This window comes from Gracilinanus agilis, chromosome 2 (genome assembly GCF_016433145.1).
Source record: "Gracilinanus agilis isolate LMUSP501 chromosome 2, AgileGrace, whole genome shotgun sequence".
Lineage (NCBI taxonomy): Eukaryota > Metazoa > Chordata > Mammalia > Didelphimorphia > Didelphidae > Gracilinanus > Gracilinanus agilis.
The window spans coordinates 360052392-360075797 of NC_058131.1; the positions used below are offsets into that span (position 1 = coordinate 360052392).

Sequence of the window (23406 nt, forward strand, 5' to 3'; positions counted from 1 at the left end):
GGCAAACTTTGTAAAGAGGGGGCCAAAGGAAAGGAAATGCTCATCTGTTAGTCTGTTTCTAAGGCAAATCTTTCAAAGTTTCATTGTATTGTATCCTATTCATTGTATTTGTCAGATTAGGAATAATGTCCCACAGCTGGATAGAACATTTCAGGGGGCCGCATCTGGCCCGCAGGCCGTAGTTTGCCCACCACTGTCCTAGTGGTATAGGTTGACTCTTTAGCCAGTATCTTATTTGACCATTGACTCACCTTGTGTTTTGAAGTGATATTACTATATGATTTTCTTTTTAACGAAGTTTGGTTAAATGATGAATCATGCCCATCTGTGTGACTAGACCCATTTATCTTTTACTGGAACTGAAATTGCAAGGGCAACTCCATTTTAGACTTTTCTTACATAGAATACATATTTATATTAAATATATTAAATTTAACATTTAGATATATTTAGCATATCAATTAACATAACAATATATTAAATCTTTTGCTGGCACTGAGTTATTTTCTTCAAAAAGCCCATTATAACCTTTGGTTAGCTCCACCCACTAATGGAGATGAACAACTCTTCTCTGAAGTCTGAGGGCTGTCTGTAGCTTTGAAAGGGTTAAGTGAATTTCCCAAAATCACATTGCTGGGATGTTAGAGGCAATGCTTGAATCTAGGTCTTCCTACCTCCTACTTCCAAGGCTGCAGAGCTATTTACTAGTCTATATAGCCTTTCATAGTTTTATGAATCTGAAAGGGTTTTTTATCTTCTGTCAAATGAAGAGATTGGTCTAGAAGACTTCAAAGTTCTTTTGTTACTATGATAGAATATGGCAGTTCTTACAGGAATGGGACAAAACTGGCTGAGTCTGACACTTCTGTGGGACACACACACACACACACACACACACACACACACACACAATTTTTTTCCCCTTGACTCTTATTGGGAATTATTTCAGAAGTTAGAATCAAGGGGCAGCTAGGTGGCTTGGTGAATATGGAGCTAAACCTAGAGATGAGAAGTCCTGGGTTAAAATGTGGCCTCAGACACTTCCTAGCTGTGTGACCCCGGGCAAGTCACTTAGCTCAATTGTTTCATCCTTAGCACTCTTCTGCATTGGAACTAATGCTAAAAATTGATTTTAAGACAGGAAGTAAGTTTTTCCTTACAGTTAGAACCAACTGAAATGCTACATTCACATTTGGTCCATGTACTCAACACCCTCCAAGACATTTTCAATAAGTACCTTAAAAAACCATAACAAAGGGGCAGCTAGGTGGCTTGAGAGTCAGGTCTAGAGGTCCTGGGTTCAAATGTGGCCTCAGACACTTCCTAGCTTGAACCTGGGCAAGTCACTTAATCCCAATTGCTTAGCCCTTACCATTCTTCTGCCTTGGAACCAATAAGATGGAGGTAAGGGTTTAAAAAAGAAAGAAAGAAATGGGGAGAATTATTAGCAAAAGTAGAAACATATTCTTCAAAGAATATAAAACATAATGATTACTTTCTCATCATGAATTTTATGCTACTAATGGTGATTCAGAAAACTGAGCTTGAAATGTACCATTAACTAAAATAAAAGATTACATTTATTCAGATTACACAGTAAAAAAAAGACAATTTCATTTCAATCTGAGTTTATTGAATATTTCATCCAGTTGAATTTAAATAGTACATTGACTCCATCAACACTGGCAAGACATTGTGCTAATACTGAAATTAATATTATCAGTCACTGCCATCACTTAAAATTATATTCCTCTTATAGAGCATTAATAGAAATATTAATAGCTATTCATCATTACCAGCTTTAGGATCTTATTGCACTTTATTTAAAATTTTTTAAAAAACATTTTTTCTATAAGACCAGCATAAATTGCCTGAGCTTTGCTCATTTGTTCTTCTTATTAACACCATGAAATTGTACAGATAATAATCTGTAGAAAAGCATTAATAGTCTGAAGCTTCAATAAAACAAACTTAAAAAAAATATATCCATGATATCTATCATCTTTATGTCTGTGCTTTGGTCACATTTTCTTAGTGTACATATTTTAACTTATCAGTGTTGAAATGAGTGTATGTCACTTACTAGTGAAAGAAATACACTTAATAGGAACTATTTATTACATTGCTGAAATGATGTTACAAATGAATTGCCAGGGAGAAATTCAAGGTCAATTTAGGTAAATGGAATATATGGAAATTGATAAGTATACTGTCATGAATATATTATGTGTGGCTTCTTTGCATCTTTATGCATGTAACTAATCAAAGATCTAACAAGCAAACTATAAAGATCTGTGTGGAATGTCAGGTTTTTCTATAGACATGTTTATTGCAATAAAATATATCCAATGTCAGAATATACTGGGGTAGCCATTTTTCTCCATCTAGACAGTTTTAAGACCAAAATGTGAGGTTGAAAGAATGATGGAAGAGATACAAGAAAAGCTCATTCAAGGAGACTAAAGCTTCAGATCTGTTAATCCTTTTAGATGAAAAACACAGAAACAAGGCAATAAATCTTGTTTGTGAGAAAATTTACTCTGATCACTCAGTAAAAATATCTCATTATTCTACTGTTTTTCTAAATGTCCATACATTAGCTATCTTTAGTCTCTGCATAATAATAATCTACTTTCAGTGATACACCCAGTCATCTTGTATATTACTTTGAACACCTATAAACTTGAAGTTTAATGTCTAATCTTATGTCAAGTATATTATACAGCCAATTGTTACAGATGATATAAACAGAGTGGTATGCATATTTACTATATTCAAACAGAAGATGGAATGCAATAGAAAACATTCAAGTACAGTTTGTAAAGTCACTAACAAATTAATAAAATACAGTAAGTTTCCTTGGTCTTTCTCAAAGCCAAGAAGACCTTGAAATAAAAGCCAACACAAGGAACTAGACACATAAGCAAGTGTTTGCTGAAATACTAATTTCAAAAAATCAGACGATCTTGATTAAATATCATTTTAAATATATTTTTAAAAATACAGTATTATAAACTGTAATAGTTTTATAACTTTCAGTGATTTCGTATAATGTTATTTTAAGTAATTAGTAATGTGTAATACAATTCCAAATAATATCAATTATTTCAGAGGGAGGTGGATGCCTCTCTAGGAATTTAAAAACAAATAGAATAGGATATACCAAAAAGAAATTCATTATCCATGATCATTATATGGAAAAAATTACCAAGAGGAAAGGGCTTATAACTTTGGCCTTTATTTTATTAAACAAAGAGGACTGCAAAGTATCTTTTGATTTGAGATTTGAGCTTATGGAAAAGAAGCAAAAACCTGGGTCTGTGTTGCATATAACAGAGGCGGTGGCAGGTTGCATGTCAAGAGTTATGATTTCAGAGCTCTTAATCTTTGGCCTTCTCTGAATCCCTTCTACATGTGGAGATTCTCTTGACTTTATATAGAGGGGGATGCAAGCTGGATCTATTTTTTTTCAATCACCTTCCATTGCTTGATATTTAATGTAAACATTTTTTAATCAATTGATCAACAAATATGTCTTAAGTGCCTACTATGTGCCCAGTTTTGTGCTGGATGTGGGCTGTTAAAAATTTCTTCCAAAACAATAACCCTGAAAGTAACAGGATGGATTTTCTCACAATGATAACAAGGTCCTGTGAACTGAGACATAATTCTAAGTAACAGAATTAGACAATAAGGTAAATTTGGACACTATGGAATAATTAACTAACTATAAGAACTTAAGTCAAAGAGTTCTTTTTACCGACACTGGCACAATGTGTTGGGGTTTGCATGATAATCCTTGATGTGTTCCAAGTCTTCTTCCAATTTATAATCCCTTATTAAAGTACACTCGTTCTAATTCAGGGCTGGTCTCTTGAATCTTGGCTTTCAATTCTGGCTCCAAGCGTGTGATAGACATGGAACTGAATGTGGAAGAAATGGCAAAGTTCTGATTTGTCCACAATTCAAAAAGTGAAATGAGACCTCAATACTGATCAGGGAGTTAGGAATGAACTGATATGTGTTGAATATTACTTGATTTCTGGTAAAGAACCCACACACACACATACACACACACTTTCCAGTTGAATTCCTACTCATTTTTAAAGCCTAAATCAAATGCTATCTCTTCCATGAAATTTTCTTTGATTTCATGTGGTGATCTTCTTCAGAGCTCACACAGCACTTTGTTTCTAAGTTTCTATCAAACCTATACAATACTACATATTGTAGCTATACTTGCCTTATCTTCTTTTTAGACTGTAAGCTTCATGAAACCAGAATCCTTCTTTTATCTAAACATTTTATTACCTCAAGGCACATGGTACAGTACTCTGTACACAATAGGAATTTAAATGTTTTGGTTATAACTTGGTCAGAAACAAAGTATCTTATTCTTATAGAAAAATAAAAACTAAACATAGCTTCCAGTAATTTCTAAAATTTCAGTTGACATATGAGCTAAATTTTAAGGGGAAAAAACATGACTGGGAAAGATCTCATTTACTCCCCAAAATATAAAAACCTTTTCATCATATAGGAAAAGAAAATCCTTCAACTATCCAAAGGAGACACTTTTAGATACTAAGTAAGTGGAGTAATATATAATCTCTTTTTATACTTGAGGAGTAAATATAGGAGAAAGCAAAGGTGATAGTCCAAAGCTGGAAATAAAATGAATCAATACGTATGATGTAATGGAAATTGTACTGGAAATTGTACTGGTTTGGGAGTCAAGAAAACTTGGGTTTGAATTTCAGAGCTGTCACTTACTAATTATGCTACTACTGAAGTCATTTCAACTCTCTGAGCTTCATTTCCCTCATCTGTAAAACGGGGATAATAATATTTGTAAGCTCCTATCTTGGAGATTTTGTGAGAACGAAACTAGATAATGTAAACAAAACACTTTGTAAACCTTCAAAGTACTATTTAAATGTTAGATATTATTATTAATGCTGTTATTTATTATTGGTTAATCTGAAGAAAGTCATTTAATCTTGCTGAAATTTGGTAATTTATCTTCAAAATGTCAAGTTTAGACTGAATGACCCCTAAGGCCTTGTAGGGAAAGACCTTCAAATGAGCCCTTAAGCCCTGGAAGAAAGTCTGTTTTTAGCAGGGAGATTTCTATAATGCTATGATCTTGATAGCTATTGGAAAAGGAAAATAATTTATATAGTAAAATACTCATAGACAAATTTTTAGGACATTTTAACCATATTCTTTGACAGTACTATGCAACATTCTGTTAGAGAAAAGATTCAGTAAAAATAAGCTCTTCAAAATTTTGAATTCAATTCATTTAGTAGGGCTGGATTCTAATACACAAACTATGGAAAAGGATGGTGGTAAATGCTAATGCAGAGCTCGTTTTGACTCTTAAAATTGCAAATGCAAGGTATTTAACAATTAAATTTTGTTTCACTGAGTGCAAAACAGTGATTATAAAAGCAAAAGACAAAATGTACTCCTGTGAACTTTGGTTTTTCAGGTGTAAAATGAGGATTATTATATGTAGGCTGTCACCTTCACAACTTGGTCATGGAGGAAGTGTTTTATGTATAATGAAGTACTCTAGAAACATAAATTAACTTGTCTAGCTTCATAGCTATATATAATGAAGTATTCTAGAAACATGAATAAACTGACTTGCCCAGTCACACAAGGTCTTCTGATTCAATTTCCAACATCTTCCTACATAAAAATTATTTCAAAGATCCAGGATTTCAACAATATCTCTCTGAAGTTCTAATGGATAGTCTTCATGTGCCACAGATGTCAAAAAAATATATCGTCTGGTTACCCAACGCTTTGGTAATCTGTCTTTCTGCAGTTAGACTGGTCCTCAAATGACAGATGCAATCTGTCACCAGAATCAAATACAAAGGCTTTCTAGATATAGTTTTACTAAAAGTAATTTATCCTCCAAAAACCCAGGCTCATCTTTTTATCACATGGATAAATCAAAAGAGTCTCTCAATAAAGTTATGATGATGCAGGCTTTTCTTTATTAGTTTTAGTGAACTTAGGTTCATATTCAGTTTGATTTTATTTACATCTTAAAAGCTAGTCTGTACTTCAGTTAATGTAAGCCTTAATAAAGTTAGTCCCACTCTTTCATAATCCATTCAAAACTTAACAATTCTTTCCTACAGAAGAAACTTGTGCCCAAATCAAACTAAGCCCACAATCTTCCTAAACTGATATTCTTCCAAATAAAATAAGCAATAGTTCTAAATACGTTACCTTTTCTGGGGAAACAATGCACAGCACAGAGGCGTAGCAAACACCAAACTATAAAAGTAGAAAGAAACAATGCTGAGAACTTCACTGTTAACCTCTCATCTTAGCCCCTCCTATTTTGCTCAATACAGAAGAAAGGATTTGGTATTCTGAAAGCAGTCATGACATGCAGTTTTAATTAGAAAATAAAAGATTAAACTATGATTTAATAGCTATCTCTCTACTACTTTTTGTTTTCAAATACTTGTTTAAAATAAAATGTTGTACAAAATTATCTAAGATAAAAAGAGAACAAGTTATGCTAATCTCCTATACAATCCTGTACAGTCTTTATGGCCACTCTGCTTAGTTTCATTCTTCCTTTGTTCCTTCTGCTCCTTTACACCCCAAAGTATTACTCACCAGAAACCAACTAATCCAACTTGAATAGGGGCACTCATCCAGGGGAATCTCTGAAATAGAAGTAAATTACAATCAAAATTCTTTTACACCAGGTATCTGTGGGCAATTACTTATGCTCATTAAAAGAAAATTTAGACCTGATTTAGGCAGCCAATATACAACTTTAGTATAATAAATATTGACAGCTGCCAACTCAGGCTTCTATAATTATCTAAAATTTACAGATAAGTATCAAAGTCAAAATAACCTTTAACAGCACATGTTTATTAATACTTGAAAATATAAAATTTGTGTTTCAATTCAATTGCAAATTGATTTTGGTTAATTTTAATATGGTTTATGCCAGCAATGGCAGAATTAATGTTCATAACACCTTTTAGTTGTTTGTTTTTGTTAATGAGAACAGAGTTAAGTGGAGTAAGTTTGCTGGTCTTTGGTTAAGAAAGCAAAATGCTATTGGAATTTTAGGTTGATAAAGGAGTAATAAAAACAGGCTTAAGTTATTAAGTACTTAAAAATTACTGTTACCATAACCATAAAAGAATGAATCCATCCCTCAGTGATGCACACTTGTGGATCACAGAATTGGCTAGAACAAATCAATTTGTTTTAAAGAAAAGTGTTGTTAAAATTCATGCAACAGACATGTTTTAAGATTTGGTCCTGAAAAAAGAAGACAAAGATAAAAAGATCTTAGAAGGTTAAAAATGAAGAGAATAATGCAGTGTTTACTGGGAAGAGTATAACTAATAGGCCATAATGCCTAGCCTAGTGCCTGCCCCATAGTGTTCACTAAATAAATTGTTAACTGAGTGCATTATAATTTGGAACTAAAATTAGAGGCAGGTTTTCTAAAAATAATAGAGAAATTGTTAAATCTTGGTTAGCCACTACTAATGATATAATTTCTTACTTAGTGAAAATAAATTTAAGAGAGTAGTAGACTTGGGAGTTAGGACACTTGGGTTCATATTCTGTTTCCCAAAATAAAAGGTTGCATGACCAATCAAATCATTTAACCTCCTTAACCTTCAGTTTCCTCAACTTTCAAAAAGGGATAATATTTGCAATTAACTATCTCAAAGGGTCATTGTAAAGAAATTGCTTTCCATTCTAAACCTTAATTATTATTCCCAAATTTTCCTTGATACATTATGCTCATACTCTTATTTTCCATATGAGCTTTCAGAATTGACGGCTCTTCAGAATGCTCACTAAAGAAGACAGAACTTTCAGACACATGAAGCAGGATGATGCCATATAATTAGCAAGATGAATTGATCCTAGCAATTAGGTACTTCTCCCATGTCCTGGTAGTGACTTAGTCAGAATACAATAAGATGTTACCTTATGTTTTGTTCAATTTGTCGAATACATATGTCTTAATGTGCAAAAGAGAATGGTTAGGACTGATCTCAGAAAATAATGAAAAAAAATTAATTGCTGTGTGTTGTGGAAAAATAAGGACACTCATCAAGCAGTTGGCCCTTTCTATTCTTCTCATTACAGTTATTACCCTAGTTCAGATTCTTGCCTGGAAAATGTGTTAGATTCCTAATCGGTGTCCCTGCTTTCAATCTCTCCCATTTTTGATTAATCTTTCATACAGCTGCTTGTAATATTTAAAGGCACAGGTTTGACAATGACACTCTTGTGATCAAAAATCCTCATTGAATCTTTATTGCCTCTAGGTTAAAATATATATTTCTCAATCTGACATCTAAGGTACAATACAAGTTTACTCTAATTTATCTTTCCAGCCTAAGTGGACTTCAGAAATTCTTATTTTATTTAATTTTAATTCTTATTTATTTAATTCTTCTTAACCTCATCTCTCTGTATCCTCATCTTCTACCATGAAATCTTTCCTGATCTCTGGAGGTATAAAGGTCTTTCTTCTTATAATATTTTATACTTATTGGGAAACATATGATATACTGCTATAAGACTGTTAAGTTCCTTCAGGGCTGTTTCATTTGTATCCCCAGTTTAGTACAATATCTTGTACAGAGTAGTTACTTGATAAAGCTTTCTTGAATTTCATTTTTATAGTTGGGCATTCCTAATGAGTGGTATGTCTGTCATTATTATTTGAGTTACATAATTTATTTTACAAAGTTGCTTTTAAGAATTTGAAAATGGTCCAAACCACATTTAAAAGTTAAATTAATTTATTTGTTTTACTTATCTGATTTGTCATTGTAATTTGATTAGTATCCTTTTACCCGCTATCCATCCCACTCATAAAAAACAAAACAGAGGTGATTGAAAAGTTCATGTTGGTAAGTAATCATTAGTCTAAATCTTTTGAATTGAAGGATTAAAATTCTTTTCAATAAACTTTCCATTTTTCTTATACATGTACGGAATAACATAAGAAATTGGCTAAATGTTGATTACCAACAAAAACAGTACAAGTTGTAAGTTTTGTAGATCAGAGTAGTTTCTAGTCATTTTAAGAAGGATTGTGATGAAGTAGAAATGACACTATCTCGGGATTCAAATAAGGGTTCTAATCTTAATACTGCCATGAACTAGTTTAGGAGTACCGAAAAAGATAGCATTAACTCATCTACCCCAAGTTTCCTCTTGTGTAAAATGAGAGGTTGGACTAGGTGAACTCCAAAGGCCCTTCCAATTCCACCTAATTTTCTATGTTTTATGGGGCCCTTCCAAATCTTGACAATCAAAGGCTCTACCCAAGTTGCACTCTTCCATATACAAAGATGAAAAATTTGACTCACCACTAGGTGGTAGTAATAATAAAAATAAACTCTGGCCATTTTGTGAGAAGTTTTGGCAACAGAGGAAAATCTCCTGGTTTTAAGTCAGAGACCCTGATTCAAATCCCAGCCCCTTCACTGTATGACCTTACGAAATTTATTTAACCTCTCTATGCCTCAGTTTCCTGACATGTAAAATGATGAAGCTGAACAAAGATGGCCTCTAAAAGTCCTTTCAAGCTCTAAATTTACATAGCATAACTATAAAGCAATGAGAGTTGTTTCCAGTGTGGTTCAATATCATACTCCCTCTTCTAGTCTGTTAGTAAGTACAAGGTTCAGTCCAAATCCATGAAATATATGATTTCTTCTGTACAGTTTGTATAGGGGTCAAACCTGCAAATTGGTATCTTTTGTATAATGTGTGAACCAACTAAGATAATCTATAATAATAGATAGTGCTTTTATGAAGAAATTTTTTAATTAAAATTTAGACTGAATTGTTATTATTTCATCAAGTCCTCATTAATTTAATAACTAATGACGGTTCTCCAGAAAAACTATAAGAAGGTGATGGAAACCATTCTTAAAGAATAAAATATTCATAAACACATCAAATTTTAAGCATGAAGTTTTTTCCATCTTCCCTCTGCTAATATTGTCTCCAATTAATTCTTTTGGAAAAATAATAAAATAGAGATACATGGACTCAGATCAAAAACCCTGCCAATATTAGAAAAAAGCTTTGGACACAAAAATGTGATCTATGTTCACTGAGGTTTAGAAACACTATGACATCATGATATCATAGCAAAATAAAAAATGATCTAAGTTTTAATAGAGCCTTTGTCACTATTTCATTGTATGGTCTTGGACAAGTCATTTCTCCTCTCTGAGATTTCGTTTCCTCCTCATCTGTCCATTGAGAGGACTGGACTTATATGATCTATGGATTAATTTAGCTCAGAGAATCTATGATTGAATTCCAAAGACTAAGAATATTAGTCATGGTGAATTGTATCAAAGAAAGAAGCAATGTATCAGAAAAATATAAAATAAGGAAGTTTACCACTCTCTCAATAATAGTTTCTCCTTAGTTTAAAATGCAACTTAAAATTTTTTAATTTTTAATTATCTGTCATTTTAAGCAAATTAAAATTATGTAAATTAAATTTCTCCCTTTTTCAAAGGATGGAGGGGATTGTTGGTTGTATGAGGCTATTCCTACAAGGTACAACTTATTAAGACTTATTAAGGTGGAAAGCTTTTGACTAGGTTTGTCAACAGAATATATTTTGACATAATATTATAGAATTACTTTGAAGAGATCTTAGAACTCACATAGTCCTACCCTCCCATTCTGTAAATAAGGAAACTGATGACAAGTGAGGTAAAGAAAGTTACATGTCCAAGGCCATACCAAAAAAGTCACATTTGAATTCAAGTCTTCTTACCTCTGATCCAGCATTTTTATTCTGTACCACTGTAAGTTAAGGGAATCAGTAGATTTGATGTATTCGCTCAGAGGAGTAAAGCAAAAAGCCTCAGATGTTAGCAGAGTTGTACACCTCCCTTTGATATCAATAGGAAGTCAGTTGATATAACTAGACTTCCTTTGGAATCCTCTCAACCAATCGCTATATGGTTTCTCAGGAAGACTAGCCTCATGGTATTAACTGATGATAAAATGATGATAACTGTATCAGTGTTATTAGAGTATTAATGAAGGTCAAAAATGCATCTGACTACTAATATTAATGATGGTAGTCAATCACAGCTTCAAAGGATGAAGCTGGACCCCTCTCTGTCCCTTCAAGTTCCCTCAGAATTTCTTTGAGGATGCCTTGTTGTCAGGCCAACCAACAAAAGGTCAGTAGCTGGTTTGAATTTTATAATAAGGATTTTACTTGAGGTATTCAAATAATAAGGGAAGCTGAGGGAAAGGAAGAGGGTTTTATGAATTCCTAAATGAAATCTATTCCTAGCGCAAAGTATATAATCCAACAGCGGGCTGAGCCAGGCCCACTAGCCTGTTTTAATGGACACTGTCTGCCTATGGATGGATTATATTGCAGCTTGGTTGAAGAGAATTAGGTGGATAAATCTTCTGTACTCATTTGTTGAATGATAATAGACCCTAAAGCTCAGTAGTAAATCCTGTAACTTCAAGGTGTGTTGATTGATTCTTGGCCTGATCAATAAATCAAGGAGAGAAAGGTTTGTCCTAAGTTCCCTGGATCCCCAACTCAAGATTGAGTCTCTAGGTTGGGTTTCTCTCCCTTATATAGGGTATAGCCCAACTGTTGATTGCTCTCATTCCCTGGCATGGCATCAGGAATCTCCCAAGATTCCGACTGTCCAACTGGCAGCCCAGCCCCCAGACATGGCTTCTTGCAAATCCTGCAAAACTTAACTTACATCACCCACACTGCTTTCCTAGTGAGAACAAGACTAAATGTGTCAAGTTTCTCTAAAGAAAGCCACAAGATTGGCCTCAGAAATTCATAAAGGTTTATGAATTCCAGGTGCTGTGATCTGCAACAATACTGGGAGAACAAAACCATGGCTCTTCAAAAGATCAAAGTAAGAAAACCCAGAAGAACATGGTTCTCATCACTAAGAATTATCTTCATTGACTGTAATGGCTACCAAATACAATTGAGGCTCATGTAGACTTTCCAGAGACTAGATTTTAAGATCTTGCCTATTAAGTCATCATGTTTGGAGGTCTTCTCTACATTGACAAAGTCCATCAGTCAGCTAGATTGAAGCTACAACTGAAACCTAATGATGTAGAAAAGGGGATAGGGATAGAGGATGACACACTGTACAGAATTAATTCACAGCTTCTGCAAACCAAAACCTTCTACTGAGGCTTGATGTAAACACCACTATAAGTGGCAATGTTTGGAGACTACCATTTTTAATACTAGCCTTGCTACTGTTCATATTCTTTCTTTTCACCCAATCATGACAGAATAGGAAACTGAGGCTTAGAGAAAAGAGACATTTTTTGCTCTTTTCTCTCATCTAACGTGACTCATGTTAGATCACTCATCTAACAAGTGACAGTTTAAGTATTGTCATCTATATTTTCTGACTTTGAGTCCTGGGCTCTTTTCATTCTATTCCACTATCTCTTCCTCACACTGTGCTAAAGGATTCTCCTATTCCAATAACTCCTCAATGTATGCAGCAATCTAAAGGATTTTTCTGTATGCATAGCATACAGAAAGGTATGGTATGGGTATTGTAGGTAAGGGAGTGGCTTGAGACTGACCTTTCAAACCAAGTATGAATTAATGTGCTAACAAGCAAAAAATTAATTTAATTTTCATGAAAAAAATGAGGCTAATGTATTAATCCAAGCAAGATGTGATGAAGATCTACACTGAAGTGATGGCCATTTGAGAAGAGGCCAAATGAAATACATGTCTGACAGCTTCCTCACCTAGAAAATAATGGATTTGGACCAGATACCTATGGCCTCATACAGGCTCTAACCCTATGATCCTAGGATCAAGCATGTACTGTGTGCTTTGTATGTAAAAGGCAAACCTGCCCATTGTATTCTATGACAAACTTTCAGGAAGCACAATATAAATGGGCTAAAAAGCATCCATATAATCATAGATCTAAATAGTTAGAAGACACCTCAATGGCTATTTAGTTTAACCCAATTTTAAAATCAGGAAAATGAGAGACCTTGTGACTTGTTCAAGATTGCACAGTAGTAAGTAAGCACTTGCAGTAGTATTTGAGGTCCTCTCACTCCAGAGCCAGCATCCTTTCCATTGTACCATGCTCACATTTGCATCACTGGCTTGTTTCTTCATACAAAGGAATAAAGTGGCTTCTATTAGCCACTGAAAGGAAACTTTCCAAGGGACTTCATTATATCCTATTTAATAGAAAGTCTATCAGAGTCAGAACTTTGGAATCAAGTCTTCATCTTACGACTCATGACTTAATGTGACCTTGGCCAAGTCTCTTTTTTACCCCTGCAGAATGAGATGTTTGGACTAGATGAACTTTAGATCTTTTGAAGCTGTGATATTCTTACAAAAGCATAGCCATCCCACTATCTTTGAAACTCAGAAAGAACAAAACAACTCTAAATGTCAAGCAAATAATGAAGTAATATTTGTATTATATGAACCAAATGCCCTCCCAATCCCCCATCTTCACCTAGTCAAAAAACAAAAAAAATTTTTTGCCTTAAAAAGGCTTGAAAAAAGGAAGTGCACATTTCTTGTAAAATTAGTCATGAACAATGTTACTGAGAACAAATCTGTTAGTAAAGCAGAATGGAAGTATTGTCACTGTATTGGAGTGAAGCTCTATGAAATGATGGACTTTTGGAAATCATGAGTGGACATGCAGAAGGTGCTGGTTAAATCAAAGCTGGCTGCTAATTCATGTTTTAGCTAAAACAGGGCAAACACTGCCAACAACTACCTGTATAGCATTGTTCATCTGAACTCACAGTTTGAGAGACAGAAAGAAAGGAGCAGGAGAGCAAAAACGACCATGATGGTGCCACTGAACATTATATGGCCTTGAAGAAACCACTTTCAAATTCATCTGCAAAATTCATAATGGCCAAACGTTGGTTATGCTGTGGGTTAAATACTAGGTGGTTGGCTGCCAAATTCAATCTTCCTCTTTTCTTCCAAAAAAGTTATAACTTCTGTACTATTTCCATACATATATTATCAATTCAAGCTTTAGTTTGAAATAATTATTTTGCAAAATTTTTATTATTTTGAGAAGGGAGTCCATGACTCCTCTGTATGTTTCGGGCCCCCCAATGCTTCCAAAGTTGTGCACAGTATTTTATCTCAAGAAATAGAAGATCAAGAAGTCTGAAGTCTGACAATTATACATAAAGAAATGGTAGCCTGGATATGAGAAAGAGACAGAAAGAGTCAGAGACAGAGTTTCCTAAATTACCTTGTATTTAACTACTTTGTATTTACTTGCTTTTACTCTCCTTACATAGGTACCATTTATGTCTGTGTATACATATGTACTTACTGTCTTCCCTATTAGAATGTAAGCTCACTAACAAGAGGGATTGTATTATCCTTTATTTTTGTTTCTTCTACACACATGGCAGACAGGAGTTTCTTAATGACTGCCTGTTGACTGATTGAACTGAATTCATTAAAAGCCATTTTTATAAATGCTAGTCCAAGGGGATGATGCTGTCATGATAAGTGGAAACATTTTCTTTTCTCTGAAAGTCCAGTAGTACAATACCACCCTGAAAACTGAAGGAGGATTTATTCTGAACCATCAATTAAAACCCTTGCTTTTATTTGGCTAGATTCTATTCTGTCAAAAAATAAAACCTGGAAATCAGTTTTCAAATATAAAGGAAGTCAAATGTTTCACGTTATAACTTAAAGTATTAGGGTTATTATCATCAAAAAGCATTAAATTCCTGATAGGGCTATCAGATAAACTCCTAAGGTATTAATACAGTATTTAAAGAGGAATGGTATTGCTCATTTAGATGTTTTATGAGTAATTTTTTTAATTGTCCAAATTCCATTCCTCTCTTTCATTTTGACATAAACATCAAGTTAAAGCACAAGATGAGTATTTACTTAGTTTTGATAACCTAAAAGAAGTAGTGGGCTGATTACATCTCCAAAAGCTTTTCAAATCACTGAGGAAAATATTCTCTGAAAATAAGGAATATCTTTATATTTTAACAAGATTTTAATCGGATGCTTTTTTATTCTTTCATCAGTCCATGTGAATAGGGGATCAAATGGAAGGGGAAATGCTGCAGATAGCCTAGGAAGTTTAACATATAAAAATGAATTAAAAAGATGTCATAGACTTACCTTTAAAAATGCTTTCTTCTCCAAAGTGTTCATTATAAATGGAGGGATGGCTGCAAGCAAAGGCAAATGTTCTTAAAACTTTAAACATATTGATTACATTTAACTTATTGATGGCAATCTCGTAGCAAATTCATGTCACTTTTAGGCTACCTAAATATAGACAAAGTGAAAAGTATATTAAGTATTCTCCTATGTATTAAAAAACACTGATACCATTTGTTTATAGATGTTAAATTCCTAAAAATGCTTCTGTTTCCAAATGATATCAGATTGGTTGCATAATTCCTCAGAACTTTGCAGTCTTCTCTCAAAGTTTTTAATCTAATCATTATGTAGAAGAATAATACCAAATGGATGAAGAATGTCTAAATAGATTGTGATATTCAGTTATAAAATATATATATATACACATATATATCACATATATGCTATATGGTATGCATGTATGTGTGTGTACATATATTTATCTATCCATGTGTTTGTATGTGTATATATACATCTATAACTATTTATCTTTCTATCTAAAAGACTGTACAAATGGACAATGACTTGGATTTATAATTAAATAGGACAACAGACTGGATTGCTTTCAGGAAAGTGAAATGTTTTTTTCATTATACCAAACTATTTCTAAAAAAAAAATCTCAACTTTTAATATCAATATGCTAATTGTGTTGTTATATGATTGTGAGACATACAACACCAGGCTTAAAAAAACTGAAAATGAGTATCAATCAGAGGGTACCAGAGAGGTATGACAACATATAAAAAATAAAAAACTTCAAATAAGAACTGAAGGAAAAGATATTATCAGAGAAATGCATAATTGGAAAAGATGATATAGCTGGTTCTGGGATAGGGGCAACTCAGCAGTCTAGGTTCTCCACAAGGACCTTTGATTTACCCTATCAAGAGAAGGTAAAGAAGGATCCCAGGATAATTGGTGCATCCTATGTGAATTTACATTAGAGGCCCTGGATAATATTATAAAGGATGGGTAGGTAGATATGGATGAGTTGTGACTGACACTGTTGGAAGGAAAATCCAAACTGAGATGCGAGATCCATTTGGTATATGCTGTCCATTGAGAGTATAGAATCAGCTTATACGCAAACTTAGATACGCTTTTAAAATTCACTATTTTAAAATTCTCATGAGAAAGGATCTATTTGTACAAAAATTTTTATAGCTACTCTTTTTGTGGTGGCAAAAAATTGGAAACTAAAGGGATGTCTCTCAATTGGGGAATGGCTGAACAAATTGTGGTATATGATGATGATAGAATACTATTGTGTTATAAGGAATGATGAACAGGATGATTTCAGAAAGAGTTGAAAAAACCTACGTGAATTAATGCAGAATGAAATAAGCTGAACCAGAAAAACATTGTACACAGTAAAATGCTATCCATCTCCAGAGAAAGAACTGTGGGAGTAGGAATGCAGATCAAAGCATTTGATTTATCACTAGTTTATTTGGGTATATGTAGTAGAATATTGGTTTTATAAGATTATTCACTTAAAAAATAAATAATATGTAAATATGTTTTGCATGATAATACATGTGCTACATAGACTGAGTTGCTTGCCAGCTATGGGAGTGGAGAGAGAAGGGAGGTAGACAATTTGGATCATATAACTTCGGAAAACTTATGTGGAAACTTGTTACTTTTTAGAAACTTGTTATTAAGACAAAAAATAATAAAATAAAAAATCGAAATGTATAATATAAATACACTGCAAAATTTTAAAAACTATGATTAATTTTCCTAAAATGTTTAAATTTTAGAAGATTTTTAGGCAAAACACTGCCCCTTTAAATAATGTTACTTACTACTTCAACATAAAGTTTAAACTAAAGTCTCCAGACTTTTTTTTTTTTTGGCAGAGGTTGCCACATAATTTTTCCATTTTATATTCAGGAAAAAAAAAGTGACTCAGTTAAGGCTAATATTCTAAGTTCTTTTCTAAATGCTACCTAAGGAAAATACTCAAAACGTTATCTCCATCCAACCACTCACACTATCTCTGTTTTTCTAATCATTGTCAGACTACATTGAAGTAACTTTCCAGAGGTTTCAAATGTCGTAAAAGTAGTTTGAGCAGAAAAATCAATGTTTTCTTGAGATAAAGTAGTGTAAGTTAAGTTTTGCAAGGATTTGCAAGAAGCCATGCCTTTTTGCAAAGCTTAACTTTCAGTAGTTTATAGGAAAAAAATGCAACTCCCCCCCAAAAAAACAAACAACCCAACTAAACCCTTTTGCCTGAAAAAAGGATGATACTATCTTCCAGAATGAGGGATCTTATGGAATAGATAGAGCCTTTATACATGGAGTAACTATAAGAAAATTTCCATTAAATAAGCATGTCCTTCTTCCCCTAACCATAATAATTACATGGAAGAAAAAAACAAATATTGCATGAAAGAAAAAAATGGTATAATTCATTTTATTGTGCTTTATTTCATTACACTTTATACATACATTGTGTTAATTATAACCCTGCATCAGTCAAGTGTATTGCCTTTTCCCTTATAGCACATGCTCAGTGTCTGTGTCACATTTTGGCAATTCTTGCAATATTTCAAACTTATTAGTAGTAGTATTAATATTAGTATTAGTATTATAGTGATCTTTGATGTTATTACTGTAACTGGTTTGGGTTGCCATGAACCACACCTATATAAAACAGTCCACTTAATTGATAAATGTGTATGTTCATCATATGTGCTCCATTCATCAGCTCTTACCCTCTCCTCAGGCCTCCCTATTCCCTAAGATAAAACAATGTTGAAATTAGGCCAATTAATAACCCTACAATGATCTCTAAGTGGTCAAGTGAAAGGAAGAGTCAATTAATGTAGCAAACTTTATTGTTTTATTTTAAGAAATTGCCACAACAACTTCAATCTTCTACAACCCCAACCCTGATTAGTAAACAACTACCAACACTGAGGAAAGACTCTCCAACAACAAAAAGATTACTACTTGTCACAGGCTCATATGATAGCATTTTTCTAGCAATAACATTTTTTAATTAAGGTACGAGCATTGTTTTTTAGACATAATCCTATGGCACTTAGACTACAGTATAAATATAACTTTTATATGCACTGGGAAACCAAAAACTTTATGTGACTCACTTTAGTGAGATATTCACTTTATTGCAGTGCTCAGAAATGGAACCTCCAATGACTCTAAGACATGCCTGTACATCTAACAGCATTCGCAAAGAACTACAAATGACCATGATGTGGAAGATTAAATTCACAATCCAATTTACAAAGACATCAGAGTCCGTATGGATGGATGGCACGGTAATGACTAGTTATGGAACAAACTATTCTCAGATAATCTATCCAGGGGAGAAATCCTGCAAAGGTGATATCACTGGGTCATTTCTTTCATTAAAATACACCTTAGAGAATGCACAAAAATACAAATCCCATAAATCTGATGATGGGGGCAAATAGCCGAGTCAAATGATGCACCTTTATGTTCATCAGAGAAAACATAAGAGAGGAACAGTATAAATATGAAAAGGAGAGGAAGTGGCAGCTAGGTAGCACATTAGATAAAGTGCCAGAGCTAGAGTAGGCAAGAACCATGGTTCAAATCTGGCATCAGACACTTCCTAGCTGTGTGACCCTGGACAAGTCGCTTAATTTTGTCCCCTCCACACACACACCCAAAAAAGAAAAGGGACAGAGAACACTTTTAATAAATGAGAAACACTCTCTAAATGTGTCACTTGTGGCTAAATGTGTCACTTGTGGTGAAATTTCAGTTAGAGCTCATATCTCAATGCAATGAATATCTATGGGAAAAAAATCTTCTAAATATCCTATATGCTTTAAGGAATATCTATATATTTCCAGTGTCATTGGCCCAGCTTTTCATGACCCATTGAAAGAAAGAATTTTGTCTTTCATGACTAGTACTGGATCTAGTAATTGTGGAGTCAATATCACATTATAATGGCATTTTGTTTTAGGCTATGCTACAGCTATACTCCAGGGTATCTTTAAATATAGGCTGAGAGACCCCCAAAAGATTTATAAGCAGAGCAGAAGCTCATTTCTAGTTTAACTAGATTCTTGGTCTAAGACAAAAATGGAGTAGCCCTGGAATTCTTTAATACATTGTTTTAAGAGACCTACTTCGGGTCACAATACTTGGGTTTCTACTCAGGCCAAATTAATCCTTTCCCTAGAATTTAGACATTTCTGTTGAAGGTTATTGTTTTTAATCCTCCTCCCCACACCCCACCAAATAAAAGAATTATGTTATCTGATGAACTTTACTAACCCATGCCAGGAGCTGCCATGAGAATCCTTGAGACAACCACTTGTGCTATTGCTTGTTGGGCAGCATTGACTGATTCACCTAATCGGTTTCCATTTTCATCTGTAACAGGAATACCAACTTGGAGTTCCCTGTAGTATAATAAAAATGAGAAAAGAGCTTATATATAGCTTTGCATTTTTTGGACTAAAATGAACATATTCAGTAAACAAAAAATCATTTTAAAACCTGAACACACATTTATGAATTTATCGGTCGGAAAAATATTTTAGGTGTGACAAAAAAATAAAATTATTGCATAAATACATTTTTAAAAAAGTATTCTAATGGACCAGAAATGATTTCATTAATTCCATTAATAACATATCACCTAAAGCAAGTTCTTAAAGAATAACTTAATAACACCTTAATGGCAGGTATGGATGGGATAGTAGATGGAGAGCTGACTTTAGAGTGAGGAAGACTTGAGGAAGACTTCCTCTCTCACATATTGGCTGCTTAAAACTTGGGTGAGTTCTTTAATGTCTCAGTGTCATGGTAAATTCTCTAAGGTTCTACAATGTAAAGCAGTTTCTAATTTCTTTTGTGAAGGAGTTTCCTTACTGAAAATGACCTAAACCAATGAAATCACAAGTCCAAAAAAACCTCCAAAAACTATGCTCAGGAACAAAATGTAAACCATGGTTTCTCAAAAGAAACAGTATGCTGGATTACAATTAAATTGACTTAATCCTTGCCATTTAACTACAAAAGTTTATATACTAGTAGTGGATAAAATATCCTTTAAAAGCTACTAACACTAAAGTTCTAAATCCTACTTTTACCCTGGTGCTTGTAATCCGATCCAAAATGCCTTTTCTTGTTCTTTCTTCTTTAACTTTTGCCAGTTCTAAAAAATACTTCCAAAGATATAAATTAATATTACTTTAAACCTAAAACAAATGCTCTAAGAAATGTTTTCATTCGTTTTGCGCAGTACTTTTTTCCCCTTAGATCTAATGTTTCAAACTAAATTTATTGTCTCAAAATAATTTTTCTAAATGGAGGTACCAAAACTTATTATTAACAGAAACAGTACCTACTACCCAAAACAAGCTCTGATACAGAGGGACACTTCTATTCCAAAAAGAGTATAATCAACTTACCTTTGTCTCATTAATGGAATATTAATGCAATTAGCAGCAGCTACAGCAGCAAAAGGAACCAAACGTCCTATAAGGGGTGAAACATGCTAAAAAAAATTTCAAAAACATCATTTTACTACTTCTGTAATACTGAATGTATTTCTCCATAAAACAATTTAAAATTGTAATCTCATCAATTAAATTCAATTTACATAAACTTCTATTAATCCCCTACTATGGACAAGGACCCATCCTAGCCACTAAGGAAGATATAGACAGAAGAATAAGATAGTTCCTGCCATAATGGAGCTTAAAAGCTAGTAGAGATGGTAAAATGATTATACAGTAAAACACATAATAAAGTTATAAGTGCATGGAAGATGTACAAAATGCTAAGAAAGATCTAAGGAAGAATTGATGGAGGAACGAAAGAAACCACAAGGATGAATTGTAAGGACAGGAAGGCAGAGCCTGTTGCCAGGTAGACCCAGAACCAATGGACTAATGCCTGGATACACTATATTGTGGTTGAAGAACTGACTGTCTGGGAAGGAAGGCAAAAAGAACTAGATGAATACTTTCTGGTAGAACAGTATGGCTTGAAGGGTTTGGCATACATGTATGATTTTCTTTGTGTGCCTAGGTTTTTCTTTGCTATGTCTCTGGGGAATTCCTTTGCATCCGACTGCATTGTGATATTCTCAAGAACTTAGGCAGAGATAATACAGACAGGATAATTGATGACTCTGTTTCACACAGTTAGCAACAAATGTGTGCTTGGCAACACTTTCTGAACATTTTCCCATTTCTCCTGGTTATACTCATTTCTGTCTTTGGCAATCATGCACCAGAGACTCAGGGTCCTGACATCACTTCTGGTTTTGCTTTCTGTCAGGAAAAATTCCATTGAAGAAATAAGATTGAGTGCTAGGCAGTGAAAGTTATGGGATAAAGTTAGTGGAATGTACTCTGACATAAGTGATTTACAAGATGAATTAGGCAGTTTGAGCTCAGGAATAGTGATAATATATGTTAGAAGGAATAATAGTTAAATATTTCATATTTTACTATATATGCTTTCAGGAGTACTCAAAAAGCTCAAACCTTAGTGTTCAACAGTGTTTCACTTTATGCTATTTTTATATACTTGAAATATATATGTGGCAAAATATATACACATATATATTTTAATTAAGATCTTCAAATAATTTTCAAATCTACTTCTTAGGCATTATAATAAGAGAAATAGGCCCAGGAAGCCTGGATTATCATGAGAAAGAGTAGGAATTTTGGAAGAAAGAAGATCTGGGGGAAAAAATAGAGATGCTAAGGAAAACATACCAAAACTGTGGGAAAATGAAAAATACCTTGGTTAGTGCATTAAGTCCTAGTGCAGTTACTACAGCGCCTGTGGTTGCAGATACATAGGCTGTTCCCAATTGGCTATAAAGAAGAATACATATATCACACTCACATAAAATAAAAAGTATTACAATATTTTCTCCAATAATTATGGAAAAATAAGCAAAATCCAATTTAACAACAACAATCTTTTGTTTTCTATCTTTCTCAAATATCATTAACAAAAATTTATTAAGTGCCTTCTATATGCCAGGCACTGGGGTTATAAGAACAAAGAATGAAACAATCCTTATGGCAAGGACTTCATGTTCTAAGTAGTTAAATACTGGAGATATCAAATGTGAGATGTCTTTGGAATATCCAGTTTTAAATATCAACTAGGCAATGAGTGATAAGGGTGTTAAACACATGGGAGAGAGGGGCTGGAGACATGTATAGAGGATGTTCCAAAAGTCTTAGTATAGTTTTAAGCTATATATAAATACATTCACATACACACACACATATGTGTGTGCATGTTAAAAGAAAGGGAAAAGGAGAGGCAAGGGAGAGATTAAGAGTAAGAAAGAGCAAGTGGGAGAGCAAGCAATTAGGGGATAGTGAAAGTGAAAGTGAATGAAAAAAACAAGAAAATGAGGTACTGAGTATGACTGAAAATATGAATAAGAAATATATTGCATAAGCTCAAGAGTAGGAGCCTTATTTATCTTTCCTCTTTTCCCAACCCCTATTATGGGGCATTTAGCACAGATGGCTCTTGAAAAACATTTGACTTAATATAGAGACATTTCGGGGGTAGCTGGGTAGCTCAGTGGATTGAGAGTCAAGCCTAGAGACGGGAGGTCCTAGGTTCAAAGCTGGCCTCAGACACTTCCCAGCTGTGTGACCCTGGGCAAGTCACTAGACCCCCATTGCCCACCCTTACCACTCTTCCACCTGGGAGCCAATGCACAGAAGTTAAGAGTTTAAAAAAAATTGAGAGAGACATTTAATATTGGGTTGAATATTTTGTAGCACATTTGAAAAGCCATAGAATTATACCATTAAAGTGGTCAAGTTCTGTTGTACTACATTAAATAAAAGTGATTGCCTAAAAAAAGTATTATCTTTTTAAAAAAATCGATAATCAATGACCTCAAAAATCTCCTTTAGCTCTAGACCTATCATTCTATGATTCGAATTTTAAAGGGGATATATAATTTCAGGAATTAATAGGGCAAAGAATTGTAAGCCTACAAATGGTCTAATTTGGCATCCTTCCTTCCACATTTCTACAAGGAGCTAAACTATATATTTTGAAGGAAGAAATGGAGCCATAAATTAAAAGTATCATGGAGAATTTTGTGTCCAAACGAGGGAGGTGATCGTTCCACTGGACTCTGCTCTAATCA

General features: G+C 33.7%; 1 protein-coding gene across 4 annotated transcripts in view; it reads right to left on the bottom strand.

The window, feature by feature from the left end:
- The window catches only part of SFXN1 (sideroflexin 1), an 84166-nt gene that overhangs the window by 40688 nt on the left and 20072 nt on the right, over window positions 1–23406 (bottom strand). The window contains exons 6-12 of one of the 4 annotated variants that reach the window (XM_044664443.1): window positions 22021–22096; window positions 20675–20760; window positions 19533–19660; window positions 15227–15276; window positions 6649–6698; window positions 6250–6297; window positions 1612–3923 (exon numbers count right to left, since the gene is read on the bottom strand). In XM_044664443.1, the coding sequence (XP_044520378.1) occupies window positions 3827–3923; window positions 6250–6297; window positions 6649–6698; window positions 15227–15276; window positions 19533–19660; window positions 20675–20760; window positions 22021–22096 (535 nt within the window). In that variant the 3' untranslated portion in view covers window positions 1612–3826. Of the gene's footprint in view, window positions 1–1611; window positions 3924–6249; window positions 6298–6648; window positions 6699–15226; window positions 15277–19532; window positions 19661–20674; window positions 20761–22020; window positions 22097–23406 lie in introns of those variants that run through there. The other 3 variants (XM_044664442.1, XM_044664444.1, XR_006505469.1) reach the window with 3 other exon arrangements.